Genomic DNA, 15393 nt, shown 5'->3' on the forward strand with positions numbered 1-15393 from the left:
GACATTGCGGCAGAGACTATGTTTAAAAGTCTATTCTGCCATAGGAAATTAGGCTGCCTTAGTTTGCATGATTGTTATTTTATGCTCCATCCACATATCAGCAAAAACCAATCCATCAGCTCTGATCAATGACTGAAATGGATACGCCAAGGGAAGAACCTTCCTCCTTGTCCTCTTATGCACTGGGGAGAAGTCTATCCAGACATGTTAGCGGGACATTATGTAGCAGACAGAAGAATGAGCTTGGTATGCACAGAGAAGCTTAAAGAAAGCAGATCACATAGACATCACTCAAATAGAACAGAGTCTGCAATCACACAGCATCCAGAGCACACGTCTATTCTTACTGTGCTAGGACAAAGCAAAATACATTAAAAAAACAAAAACATCTGTCTCGCAAAATCTAGCCAACTTTTAGTAAATAGATCATGGCTGCGTGTCTGCTCAGTGTATGAAACAAGATTCAACGACCTGTTTTGACACGTTTAAACGTTAGCTTTCCAGACGAAGAATGGGAGCTTTGTTCTGTACAGTTGCGGTGTATGGTATTTATGGCAAAGCGAATATTGCCCTCAGCAACTCAGTGTGGAAGAAACACAGGTGCTGCTTCAGTCTCCACACCAGAGATAGGCAGCTTAATTAAACCTGATGACTGCAGGTGCACCGCAAATGACCCTAAATGCTCCGTAAAATGAGAAATAGTAAAGCAAATTAAGAAAATGAACGATTGTTTTGCCTTGCTGTGGTGCTTTTATGAAAAATACGAAACGTAGTAAATAGAACACAGATGTGGTATAGTCATTCATATACTGGCTTTCTGCAATGTAATCCCCGCCAAAGCTTTCATAGTACGGCACCATCTTAATTACCTTACAAATAATTCACACCTCCAAACAAGTCTACAAATGATAACTTGGTCACCAGTTAAACATGACATTATGTATTTGGTGCTAAGCTATGCTAAAGCTATGGTGAAACTATCTACAATATTTGCATAAACCTTAACAGTTCCAATCACTCCATTACATTGTGGATAGACCAAGCCAGCCTTCCATCAATATTGAGACAGCACAGTAGGCATTGCAGAAACAGTTTGATTCACAATTCCGGTCAGGTCCTGCTCATGTTGTGGACACACTCTTGTCCCTTGCCAAACTGATCTTTGAGTCAATATTATGGCTTTATGAAGCACGGCATTTGTTTTTAATAATGCAAATATATTGCACAACCTCATATTTACTTTTGTAACTCTTTAATAGTGGTAATGAAAGTAGGCCTACCACCACCAACTGTAAAGGTGCATACACACTGGGCGAGTTTCAGCTCAAAGTAGTTCAAAACACCAAAAGTCAGCTACATAGAGCTCAAAATCGGCTAGTGTGTATGGGCCTTAAGATGTAACTGCTTGTACCATAATTATCAGGATATTTGGGAAGGATCTCAATGAAAGAACTCCTCACAAGCTTTGCAAACACAATTTTGCCATTCCACAAATGGGCACATGCAGGATAAAGAAAGCCTGGACAATAAACAAGATGAGGTAGACTGGGAACCTAAAATATTATTACTGGCAAGGTTATTTTCCCTAATAACCGACAACATCGCTCTCCAATTCCTGTGTGAGAAAATACGCCTATGGTAGGTAAACTCCTACACAACTCCAAAAGTCTACAATAATGTCTATTTAAAGGTTTTACAATGCCGAACTGATAGCACTTTATTGGCTGTTTACTAAACTCAATTACAAGCTTAATATATTTTAGCAGCAGATAAAAATATAATAGTTTTAAGTGTGAGGCCTTCTATGCATCAGTTTAGAATTATAGTAAAAAGTTAGATATGATGGTAAAACTATACTATGAGCTTGCTTTGTATACAAGGAACACAATCATGAAACAAATACCATTATACAGTATCTAGTTTCAGTAGGGGAATAGCAGACAGTATGTCCACAGGGAAAACCCCAGCAGTATCACAGGCTTTAAGCGTATAGATAAAAATAATAAAAAAGTGAAACTGTGATATCTTAAAATCCTTGTATGACAGCTGTAAAAACTTGTGTCTAGTCTATCCTTTAGCTGGGATCCATCACCAAAATTAAGTCTTACATTGCTCAAGGCACCCTGACCTCATGGTCAGCCATTGTAGAGTCTTGAAGTGGCATTTGTGCTGTTTAAAGGGGATATTGAATAACAACCACAAGCATTAGCTCTCTAAAATCTAAAAACAAAAAAAAAAAAAACCACATGGAAAAAAAAAAAAACACAAGCAAAAATAATAAGATTTTACACTTACCGGTAAATCTATTTCTCGTAGTCCGTAGAGGATGCTGGGACTCCGTAAGGACCATGGGGAATAGACGGGCTCCGCAGGAGGCATGGGCACTTTAAGAAAGACTTTGGACTCTGGGTGTGCACTGGCTCCTCCCTCTATGCCCCTCCTCCAGACCCCAGTTAGAGAAACTGTGCCCAGAGGAGATGGACAGTACGAGCAAAGGATTTTTGGGAATCCCAGGGCAAGATTCATACCAGCCACACCAATCACACCATATAACTTGTGATAACTACCCAGTTAATAGTATGAACAAACAACATAGTCTCGGTCTAAACCGATGAAACTATAACATAACCCTTATGTAAGCAAAAACTATATACAAGTCTTGCAGAAGAAGTCCGCACTTGGGACGGGCGCCCAGCATCCTCTACGGACTACGAGAAATAGATTTACCGGTAAGTGTAAAATCTTATTTTCTCTAATGTCCTAGAGGATGCTGGGACTCCGTAAGGACCATGGGGATTATACCAAAGCTCCCAAACGGGCGGGAGAGTGCGGATGACTCTGCAGCACCGATTGAGCAAACAAGAGATCCTCCTCAGCCAGGGTATCAAATTTATAGAACTTTGCAAAGGTGTTTGACCCCGACCAAGTAGCTGCTCGGCCCAACTGTAATGCAGAGACCCATCGGGCAGCCGCCCAAGACGAGCCCACCTTCCTAGTGGAATGGGCCTTAACCGATTTAGGCAATGGCAATCCTGCCGTAGAATGCGCTTGCTGAATCGTGTTACAGATCCAGCGAGCAATAGTCTGCTTTGAAGCAGGCGCGCCAACTTTGTTGGCTGCATACAGAACAAACAGCGCTTCAGTTTTACTAACCCTCGCTGTTCTGGCCACATAAATCTTCTAAGCCCTGACCACATCAAGGGACTCGGAATCCTCCAAGTCCCGTGTAGCCACAGGCACGACAATAGGTTGATTCATATGAAAAGAAGAGACCACTTTAGGCAGAAATTGAAGACGAGTCCTCAATTCTGCCCTATCCACGTGGAAAACCAGATAGGGGCTTTTATGTGACAAAGCCGCTACTTCCGAAACACTCCTCGCAGAAGCCAAGGCCAACAACATGACCACTTTCCAAGTGAGATATTTCAACTCCACTGTTGTGAGTGGTTCAAACCAAGGTGACTTGAGGAAACTTAATACCACATTAAGATCCCACGGCGCCACCGGAGGTACAAAAGGAGGCTGAATATGCAGCACCCCCTTCACGAATGTCTGTACTTCAGGAAGAGAAGCCAATTCCTTTTGAAAGAAAATGGATAAGGCCGAAATTTGGACCTATATGGACCCTAATTTTAGGCCCAAAGTCACTCCTGTTTGCAGGAAGTGAAGCAGACGACCCAAATGGAATTCCTCCGTAGGAGCAGTCCTGGCCTCACACCAAGAAACATATTTTCGCCATATACGGTGATAATGTTTCAATGTCACGTCCTTCCTAGCCTTGATCAGGGTAGGAATGACCTCCTCCGGAATACCTTTTTTCGCTAGGATCCGGCGTTCAACCGCCATGCCGTCAAACGCAGCCGCGGTAAGTCTTGGAACAGACAGGGCCCCTGCTGCAGCAGGTCCTGTCTTAGAGGAAGAGGCCACGGATCTTCTGTGAGCAACTCTTGCAGATCCGGATACCAAGTCCTTCGTGGCCAATCTGGAACAATGAGGATTGTTCTTACTCTTCTTAGTCTTATTATTCGCAACACCTTGGGTATGAGAGGTAGAGGAGGGAACATATAGACCGATCTGAACACCCAAGGTGTCACTAGAGCGTCCACCGCTACCGCCTGAGGGTCTCTTGACCTGGCGCAATACTGCTTTAGCATTTTGTTGAGACGGGACGCCATCATGTCTATCTGAGGCAGTCCCCACCGACCCACGATCTGTGCGAAGACTTCTTGATGAAGTCCTCACTCTTCCGGATGCAGGTCGTGCCTGCTGAGGAAGTCCGCTTCCCAGTTGTCCACCCCTGGGATGAATACAGCTGATAGGGCGCTTACATGGCCTTCCGCCCAGCGAAGAATCCTGGTCGCTTCTGCCATGGCCGCTCTGCTCCTTATGCCGCCTTGGCGGTTTACATGAGCCACTGCTGTGACATTGTCTGACTGAATCAGAACCGGTTTGTCCCGAAACAATGCCTCCGCCTGGTGTAGGGCGTTGTATATGGCCCTCAACTCTAGGACGTTGATGTGGAGACAAGTCTCTAGATTCCACCAGAGACCTTGGAAATTTCTTCCCAGTGAGACTGCTCCAAAACCTCGGAGGCTTGCTTCCGAGGTCACCCGGATCCAGTCCTGAATTCCGAACCTGCGGCCTTCTAGGAGGTGAGCACTGTGCAGCCACCACAGAAGAGATACCCTGGCTCTGGGAGACAGGGTGATCCTCTGATGCATTTGTAAATGGGACCGGGACCATTTGTCCAGTAGATCCCATTGAAAGGTCCTCGCATGGAACTTTCCGAAGGGGATGGCCTCGTACGATGCCACCATCTTCCCCAGGACACGCGTGCAGTGATGCACTGAAACCTTTTTTAGCTTTAATAGGTTCCTGACCAGGGCTATGAGCTCCTGAACCTTTTCCATCGGAAGAAAAACCTTTTTCTGGTCTGTGTCTAGAATCAGACCCAGAAAGGTCAGGCGCGTTGTAGGGACTAGCTGGGACTTCGGTATATTGAGAATCCAGCCGTGCCCCTGCAACATCCTCACTGACAGCGACACACTGTCCAGCAACTTCTCCCGAGATCTCGCCTTTATGAGGAGATCATCCAAGTATGGGATAATTGTGACACCCTGCTTGCGCAGGAGCACCATAATTTCCACCATTACCTTGGTGAAAATTCTCGGGGCTGTGGAAAGCCCAAACGGCAACGTCTGAAATTGGTAATGACAGTCCTGTACTGCAAATCTCAGGAACGCCAGGTGAGGAGGGAAAATCGGAACATGAAGGTATGCATCCTTTATGTCCAGGGACACCATCCAATTCCCCCCCCCCCCTCCCTCCAGGCTGGCGATGACCGCTCTGAGCGATTCCATCTTGAACTTGAACTTTTTCAAGTACCAGTTCAGGGATTTTAGATTCAAAATGGGCCTGACCGAACCGTCCGGTTTCGGGACCACAAACAGGGTTGATTAATACCCCTTTAACCCTTTCCTTGCTGGAGAAGAGGAACTTTGACCATCACCTGTTGAAGATACAATTTTTGAAGTGCAGTCAACACTAACTCCCTCTCTGACGGGGAAGCTGGCAGAGCAGATTTGAAAAATCGGCGAGGAGGCACGTCTTCGAATTCCAGCCTGTATCCCTGAGAAACAATCTCTATAGCCCAGGGATCCACCTATGAGTGAACCCAGACCTGGCTGAAAAATCGAAGACGTGCCCCCACTTGAGCTGACTCCCCCCGGGAAGCCCCAGCGTCATGCGGTGGACTTTGCAGATGTAGGGGAGGACTTCTGCTCCTGGGAACTAGCTGCATGCAGCTTTTTTCCCTTGCCTTTTCCTCTGGCAAGGAAGGACGACCCCCGTACCTTCTTGCTTTTATTGGAACGAAAGGACTGCATTTGATAATGAGGTGCCTTTTTAGTATGCTGCGGGGGACAATAAGGTAAGAAATTCGATTTACCGGCCGTAGAAGTAGAGACAAGGTCCGAGAGGCCTTCTCCAAACAACTCCTCCCCCTTGTAAGGCAACGACTCCATATGCCGCTTTGAGTCGACATCCCCCGTCCACTGTCGGGTCCACAGAAGTCGCCTAGCATAAATAGACATAGCATTTATTCTGGAGCTTAGTAAACAAATGTCTCTTTGAGCATCCCTCATATATAAAGCAGCATCTTTGATATGCTCTAGGGCAGAGGTTCTCAAACTCGGTCCTCGGGGGCACACACAGTGCATGTTTTGCAGGTCTCCTCACAGAATCGCAAGTGAAATAATTAGCTCCACCTGTGGACCTTTTAAAATGTGTCAGTGAGTAATTAATACACCTGTGCACCTGCTGGGTTACCTGCAAAACATGCACTGTGTGTGCCCCCGAGGACCGAGTTTGAGAACCTCTGCTCTAGGGTCATTAGAATGGCATCCTTATCTAGGGTGTCAAGTTCCGTAGATAAGGAATCTGTCCATGCTGCGACAGCACTACACACCCAGGCCGATGCCATAGCCGGTCTAAGGATAGTACCGGAATGTGTGTAAATGTGCTTCATGGTAACCTCCTGCTTACGATCAGCAGGATCCTTGAGGGAAGCTGTATCCTGAGAAGGCAGTGCCACCTTCTTGGATAAGCGTGTCAGCGCCTTGTCTACCTTCGGAGAAGATTCCCATCGTATCCTGTCCTTTTGTGGAAAGGGATACGCCATAAGAGTCCTTTTGGGAACTTGTAGTCTCCTATCTGGAGATTCCCAAGCCTTTTCGCACAAGTCGCTTAGTTCAAATGAGGACGGAAAAGTGACCTCAGGCTTTTTCCCTTTATACATGTGTACCCTCGTGTCAGGGACAGGGGGTTCCTCAGTGATATGCAAAACCTCTTTAATGGCAATAATCATGTAACGAATACCTTTCGCCACCTTTGGCTGTAATTTTGCATCCTCATAGTCGACACTAGAGTCAGTATCTGTGTCGGTATCTGTGTCAGTGATCTGGGATATGGTGCGTTTTTGAGACCCCGAAGGTCCTGGTGCCACAGGGACAGGCATGGTCTGACTACCTGACTGATCACTAGCTTCAGCCTTGTCAAATCGTTTATACAGTAACTTTACATTTGCATTCAAGACATTCCACATATCCACCCAGTCCGGTGTCGGCGTTGCCGACGGCAACCTGACCATCATGCACTCCCCCTCCTCCTTAGGTGAGCCTTCCTCGTCAAACATGTCGACACACACGTACCGACACACTTCACACACACAGGGAATCTCTTTTCTGAAGACAGGTTCCCCCCTGAGGCCCCTTGGAGAGACAGAGAGAGAGTATGCCAGCACACACCCCAGCGCTATATAACCCTGGAGAAAAACACAGATTGTTTACCCAGTAGCGCTGCTTAATGTATAAACGCCAATAATGTGCCCCCCCCCCCCCTCTACTTTAAAACCCCCTTTCACCGTGTGTCAAGCAGGGGAGAGTCCGGGGAGCTTCCTCTCAGCGGTGCTGTGGAGAGAAAATGGCGCTGGTGAGGGCTGAGGGAGAAGCCCCGCCCCCTCAGCGGCGGGCTTCTGTCCCGCTCAAACTTACTAAAAAATGGCGGGGGCTCTTTTATATACATGTACAGTGCCCACCTGTACATGTATATAGACTTTTGCCATAGGAGATGTGTTTTATTGCTGCCCAGGGCGCCCCCCCTACGCACTGCACCCTTACAGTGACCGGAGTGTGTGAGGTGTATGGGAGCAATGACGCACAGCTGTGGTGCTGTGCGTTAACTTAGTGAAGCACCGGAGGCTTCTGCCGCCTGAGACGTCTTCTGTCTTCGTTTCTTCTGGCTCTGTGAGGAGAACGGCGGCGCGGCTCTGGGGTGAACGCCCAGGACGAACCTGTGTTCACTCCCTCTGGAGCTAATGGTGTCCAGTAGCCGAGGAAGCAGAGCCTATCATTTAAGTAGGTCTGCTCCTCTCTCCTCAGTCCCTCGATGCAGGGAGCCTGTTGCCAGCAGTGCTCCCTGAAAAAGAGAAAAAATTTAACAAAAAGGCTTTCTAAGCAGGAAACTCAGGAGAGCTCCCTGCAGTGCACCCATTGTCCTCTGGGCACAGTCTAAAACTGGGGTCTGGAGGAGGGGCATAGAGGGAGGAGCCAGTGCACACCCAGAGTCCAAAGTCTTTCTTAAAGTGCCCATGCCTCCTGCAGAGCCCGTCTATTCCGCATGGTCCTTACGGAGTCCCAGCATCCTCTAGGACGTTAGAGAAAAATACATTTGCAAATAAGTCTAAACCTATCAACCCTCTCAACAATAGTTAGTCAAACTGATATTATTAGCTAGCTGTATATCTTAAATGTTGGAAAAACTGATAAAGCCCAAAAGAAGAAAAAAAAATACCTTCAGAGGTTGATGACTACACACTGCCATATATATACAAAAGTATAACAAACTGACATGTTTGCAAGCAATACTGTGTATGTGTCTGTACATAATAAATAGTAGTTTTATTTGTCTGTGCACATTTCTTTCCCATTAGTGCATTGTTTAATGCATTTCATGCTAAATACAGCAGTGACCCAACTAGTAAAAGACACCATAATGGAAAGCTAGTACCCCTTTTCCACTAGCTTTTAAAACACGGGTAAATGCGCGGGGGCACGCATGTACCCGTGTTTTTCCCTAGTGGAAAAGAGTCCCCCTGCAAATTCCCGAATCAAGTGATCCGGGAATCCTACCTGGGTAGCTTGCCGGGTTGAACACGTGTTCAACCCGGTAAGCTGTGTAGTGTGAACGGGAGCCGCATCGAGGCGACATGGCTACCGTTCACAGTCTATGGGAGGGCGGCGCTGGGAGATCATGTGATCTCCCAGCGCCGCCCCTGCCGCGTCATTAGCAGCTTCACCAACCCAGCATATTCTGGTCATGAAGTATACGGAAACCAATAATCAAATTCTGCTTGAAAAAAGTAAAGAACAGCACAGAAAGAGAGAAAGGATTCACTCTATGTTCATTTACAGTAAGAAATTCACTTTTTGGGGGTAATTTTGAGAATCCCATTTTATTTTATCATTTAAAAGACTTCTTAACCATAACCTAAAGTGGTATTTAGAACTCAACAAAACTAATTAGTGTGGCGGATAAATAAAAATATTATAAAAACCATTTAAAAAATGGATATATGCAACAATAGTGTGGGGAAGTCAATTGCAGACAATAGGGATTTTCACTGGCGCTAACTAATCATGCAATACAATCAGAAAATGGGTGTTGAGTATTTCACCTGATAATTCTTGCTGGTTTTACATGTGTAAATATATAAGTATACAAGAGAAAAAGGGGAAATCTGAATGTACCCCAAAAAAGACTAATATTGGATAACAATATAGAAGTCTATTACTGTACTTAAAAAGTATTTGGGTTTCTCAAATTGTGTCAAATGGCCGTTACATGCATTTTTCTAAAACAGTTAAAAAATGAGAAAAAAAAATGTACTTTGCAGAAAACAAGAGCTTCCTGCAAAATAAATGTTCTACTTAAATTAGGGGTTCATAAAAGTGTCCATAAGTATAAATTTTAAGCCACTTTTAGAAAATCTTCAAAAGACACATAACACCCACCTGCATTCTTAAAAACACCCGTCCCATTCATACAGCTCCCCCACCCACCAGTCCCATTCATACAGCAACCCCATTCACCCGTCCCATTCACACAGCGCCCCCACCCAGGCGTCCCATTCACACAGCAACCCCATCCACCCGTCCCATTCATACAGCAACCCCATCCACCCGCCCCATTCATACAGCAACCCCATCCACCCGCCCCATTCATACAGCAACCCCATCCACCCGCCCCATTCATACAGCAACCCCATCCACCCGCCCCATTCATACAGCAACCCCATCCATACAGCAACACCATCCACTTGCCCCATTCATACAGCAACCCCATCCATACAGCAACACCATCCACTTGCCCCATTCATACAGCAACCCCATCCACCCGCCCCATTCATACAACGCCACAGAGGTTCTGAACAAAGTCCCACCATTTTTAACTTAAAATAGGGATTTCCCCCAACCTTGCAAGTCGTGAAAATGAAACTGCATTAAAATCGGTGGAGAATTATCGCGTATTAACTTCACCTGCAATCGAAGTGGCCGATAACCACTTTGCACAACAAGTGAAAACTTTCCAAGAAAACGAGTTATCACCTGCAATTGAAATCCCCCCATGGTCTAACAAAATGAAACTATAAGCAATCTACCATATAACAACAGTGACAATGGGGGTGCTTCGGGTGCAGTAGCAGTGATGCACAGATGTTAATGCAGCAGGAGGCGTCTGGTATCAGTAGCTGCGTCCTGCACTGGTGCTGCGTTAGAGGACGCAGCATCGGATCACTTGCTACACCATCAGCTGGCTGAGTGAACATTAAGGTCACGCAGATTGGCTGCCATAGTTCAATCCTTGAGGTAAGGAAATCTCTGTCAGAAGGCGGAGACCCTGGCACTCCCACAAAATGGAGGCAATAAGTCTCCATTTTGTGAAATGGCAGGTGTCGCTGCTCCCTCCCTGCCCCCAAACAGCTGTAGACTGTAGCCATAAAGCATCCCATGACCCAAGAGCCGTACATCACAAGAGCAGTATAGATCTGGCAGATATGCAAAGCACCAAACATCTGTATTTTGCGTGATTACTTAATGTGCAACCAAACCCACATCACCCCCAATGTGCTAAGCAGAGAACACAAGTTTATTTCTGCAAACAGAAACCAATACATTTTGTTTATATGGTGTATATCAGTGACAGAAAACCTAAGGCACTCCAGCTGTTGTGGGACACTACATCCGAGCATGCCTAGGCAAAGTTTTGGCATTACGGCATGGTAAAACTGTGGCAGAGCATGCTGGGATGTTCGTTCCACAGCAGCAGGACTACCAGAGGTTGTCTGCCCCGGGCGTATATGATTGCCCTGTTAGCTCCTGGCCTTCTCTACAAAAAGCAAACAGGTCCATGTTTAACACGGGTGTGGTTCATCAAATCGACAGTATCTAGGTCGACAGTCACTAGGTCGACATGGATGGAAGGTCGACAGGGTTTCTAGGTCGACATGTGCTAGGTCAACAGGTCTAAAGGTCGACATGAGGTTTTGGGGGTTTTTTGGTGTCGTTTTCTTCGTAGAGTGACCGGGATCCCAAATTAGTGCACCGCTTCGCTCGCCATGCTTCGGGCATGGTGCCTTCGCTCGGCACACTTTACCGTTCCAATCGTAGTCCACGTGGATCGTTAAGTATGAAAAAATTCAAAAAAAGAAAAAAAAATGTGAAAAACTCATGTCGACCTTTAGACCTGTCGACCTAGCACATGTCGACCCTGTCGACCTTCCATCCATGTCGACCTAGTGACTGTCGACCTATAGTGGTCGACCTAAACATTGTCGACCTAGATACTGTGGATCTTCAGACCGGATCCCGTTTAACACAGTTACGGCAAAGAGCACATCACACTTTATTTACCACCCACTGTTTTCATTAAACCACCTACAATGTATACAGATTTGGTGCATCATCGGGCTGGAGTACTCACGTCCCCATTACACACGGGTCCCAAACAGGACCCGGAGTACTCACCCATACATAGTGACCCATTATCACCAGAACCTTGACAGATCACTTCTACAGTAAATAGACACTGGTCCCTAGCCACAGGTAGCTGGGGTACTAACCCATCTCTCCACTCATGCTGACCCAGACCAGCAGTGCTCACCCTCCCATATACACAGATCCCTAACAACAAAGCCTGGAGTGCTCACCTGCACATATACACAGATCCCTAACAACAAAGCCTGGAGTGCTCACCTGCACATATACACTGATCCTTGTCTACAGATAATGGGTTCTTCACTTCCCCATAGACACTGAATGCTACCTATAATTACTGAAGTACATACATACACACTGATCCCTATCACTGAGCATGGAGTGCTCACCTCCCCATACACACTACCCTCACCCACAGCTGCAAGCACTCACCTTGCAATACTGGAACACAACAAGTACAGTACACAACCTGCACCCCCTACCCCCACCATGCACTGCCCCATGCCCTCCAGCACACCCATGCACTGCCCTCTCCCCCCTATGCCCGCTTAGTCGCACCTGTCTGCACTGTACACAACACAGTGTGTATGTCGGTAACCACCTCCCCTTCCTCGCTTTCTGCACCCTGCTCCTCCTCCCGTTCTCCCCGGATTCAAGACTGCTCTGTATCCCGGAGTCGCGCACAATGCCCACATCACTCACCGTTCGTCACACCGGGGCCGCCACCGAGTAAAAGGACGTTGATGGTGACGACGAAGAAGGCCAGCACGCCCGCCATAGCAACCCAGCGCACAGCGACCACTAACTGCGCGACCACAGGCGATCCAGACAGAGCAGCACTACGGGAGCGCGCCGCACGGCTCGGCCTCCTTCCCCCTGTGGAACGCAAAGTCTGCGTTCCACGCCTCGCCAGCACCGCGCCCCGCCCATCACGACAGGGGGAACATGCATGTAGTGATTGGTCACCTGACACACCACACCCCCCGCTACCGGTGGGCGGAACGTGCCCGAGTGACGTCGCACGAGGCATCTTTTGTTTCGACTCGGGGAGACGCGCGTGCTCGTCGGAGTGCGGCGCGCGCCTTAAAGGGGCCGCGTCCCGCATCATGAGGCGCTGGCTGTCTGCCGGCATTCAGCGGAGCGCCTGGCTGTCTGGGCCTGGCATGCAAATAGACACATGCCCGAGTCTCCTGCACAGGGGCGCCTGAGGCCACCCTCCATGGCAGCGACGAGCCGCTCTACCCTCAGGGAGAGCACTGAAGTCAGTCATGCAGAGTTCCCCGCTCTCTCTAGCTGCTCCGCAACTTTATCCCGTCACGCAGCCGCCTGGGAGCAGCATGGCCACTGCTGTGCTTGTCAGAGGGGTGATCTCTGGTGCTGTTACTAGGCAATGGCCGGGTGCCACCAAGTAGGGGCTGCACATCACTAGTCCTCTGGGTTGGAGAGGAATTTGGAGATATGTGATGTTAGAATGATGTCTTTTCCGGATACTTTCTAACCGTTCATTCTCTGTCTCCTCTCATGACTCCACCTCCCCCTCACTTCCACTAACTGTAGGGGTACCCCAAGGTTCTGTCCTTGGTCCTCTTCTCTCTCTATACGTCCTCACTAGGTAAGCTCATTAGTTCTTTTGGTTTCCAATATCATCTTTATGCTGATGACACTCAAATCTATCTTTCCTCTCCAGACCTCTCCCCTACTCTCCTCACTCGTATCTCCAACTGTCTCTCTGCTATCTCTTCCTGGATGTCCCAGCGCTTTCCTTAAACTTAACATATCTAAGACTGAGCTGATTATCTTCCCACCCTCCCGCATAACCTCACCTCCTACAATCTCATTATCTATTGATGGCACTACTATCTCCTCTACCCCCCAAGTGCGCTGTCTTGGAGTAATCCTTGACTTCTCCCTCTCCTTCAAACCTCACATTCAGCGCCTCTCACAAACCTGCCGTTTTCATCTAAAAAATATTTCCAGGATCAGACCCTTTCTGACCCAGGATGCTACTAAGACTCTTATCCACTCACTGGTCATCTCCAGACTGGACTACTGTAATCTCCTCCTGACTGGCATTCCTGACAAATACCTCTCTCCACTCCAATCTATCCTCAATGCTGCTGCCCGGCTCATTTTCCTCACCAAACGTACTACGTCCACCTCTCCTCTCTTACTAGACCTTCACTGGCTCCCCTTCCCTTTCAGAATCCATTTCAAGCTTCTCACACTTGCTTACAAAGCCCTCACCCACTCCTCTCCCATCTACATCTCTGATCTTATCTCGCTTTACACTCCCACCCGTCCTCTTCGCTCTGCTAATGCTCGCCGACTCTCCTGCTTACGGATTACTTCCTCCCACTCCTACCTCCAAGATTTTTCACGCGCTGCACCACTTCTCTGGAATTCCCTACCTCTCCCCCTCAGACTCTCCACCTCTCTACAAAACTTCAAACGGGCTCTCAAGACCCACTTCTACACCAAACCCAGCCAAATCTCATCCTAAACCTCTGTTCCACGCTCTCTATGTACCCCATCTGTCTACCCCTCCCCGTTAGAATGTAAGCTCTCACGAGCAGGGCCCTCTTCCCTCATGTGCTTACCCTTTTCTTACTTTAATAATCTTCAACTGCACCAAATCCAGCAGTCTTCTGCCACCTGATACTTATTCCAGTGTCATCTGCTGATGTAGCTATGTTTATTTACCCTGTACTTGTCCTATATTGTCGTCAACTGTAAGTTGCTGTTTTCTTGTTTGATTATTTGTTTATGTACTCTGTAATTGGGCGCTGCGGAACCCTTGTGGCGCCATATAAATAAAGGATAATAATAAATACTGTGTACCAGTGATGATGAAGGAGGACATGCTCGGAGTTGTAGTTCTACAAAAGCTGGAGAACATCAGATTGCCCCATCCACTTATTATAAACTGTTTATTAATGCCAAAGCAGATTCTACTGGATTGTAGATAGACATTTCTAAGGGCATTGAAAGTTGGGAGACTGATGTATGAGGACTGATTCTGAGTGGCACTTAGTCCAGAATATGGCCACGTTCTGAATGTGAATGGAATGCTGATGCAGCTATACACAATCGCACAGCAAACTTTTCTGTATGCGAGCACAGCAGTCATTATCATCATTTGGGCCTATACCCACTCTACGCTAGGCGCAGGAGATGCGGAGTGGGTAACTGGCCACACAGCCATGAGACGGTTCTCTTGCATGTGTTCATATTGTTAATGTCCATTTATAAGGCATTTATTTCATACCTTAGAAATGGTTATGATCCATGCAACTGTGCGTATATTTGCAAAGATATGTATGTAGCCAAGAACGCATGCGCAGTAAACGAAAGATCACTAAATGTGGCTGCATAAAAAGTTGTATGCGAGTGCGTCTCAGAATCACATCCATGGTGGTCACGTCTGCACAGAGATTTTTTAATCATAGGAATTTATTAGGTGTTTGTCTTACGTCCTAGAGGATGCTGGGGACTCCAAAAGGACCATGGGGTATAGATGGGATCCGCAGGAGCTTGGGCACACTAAAAAGACTTTGACTGGGTGTGAACTGGCTCCTCCCTCTATGCCCCTCCCCCAGACCTCAGTTAGACTTTGTGCCCAGGAGTGACTGGACACACACTAGGGGAGCTCTACTGAGTTTCTCTGGAAAAATACTTTTGTTAGGTTTTTTATTTTCAGGGAGAACTGCTGGCTACAGGCTCCCTGCATCGAGGGACTGAGGGTAGAGAAGTCAGACCTACTTCTGCTTAGTTAAGGGCTCTGCTTCTTAGGCTACTGGACACCATTAGCTCCCGGAGCCGCGCCGTCACCCCCCTCACAGAA

General features: G+C 47.3%; 1 protein-coding gene across 2 annotated transcripts in view; it reads right to left on the bottom strand.

The window, feature by feature from the left end:
• ACVR1B (activin A receptor type 1B) overlaps positions 1-12451 on the bottom strand; it is a 133383-nt gene extending 120932 nt beyond the window's left edge. The window contains exon 1 of one of the 2 annotated variants that reach the window (XM_063952783.1): positions 12255-12451. In XM_063952783.1, coding sequence (XP_063808853.1) covers positions 12255-12330 — 76 coding nt within the window. In that variant the 5' untranslated portion in view covers positions 12331-12451. Of the gene's footprint in view, positions 1-12110; positions 12131-12254 lie in introns of those variants that run through there. The other variant, XM_063952784.1, reaches the window with a different exon arrangement.
• Between the last annotated feature and the right edge of the window lie 2942 nt (positions 12452-15393).

Source organism: Pseudophryne corroboree, chromosome 2, assembly GCF_028390025.1.
Source record: "Pseudophryne corroboree isolate aPseCor3 chromosome 2, aPseCor3.hap2, whole genome shotgun sequence".
Lineage (NCBI taxonomy): Eukaryota > Metazoa > Chordata > Amphibia > Anura > Myobatrachidae > Pseudophryne > Pseudophryne corroboree.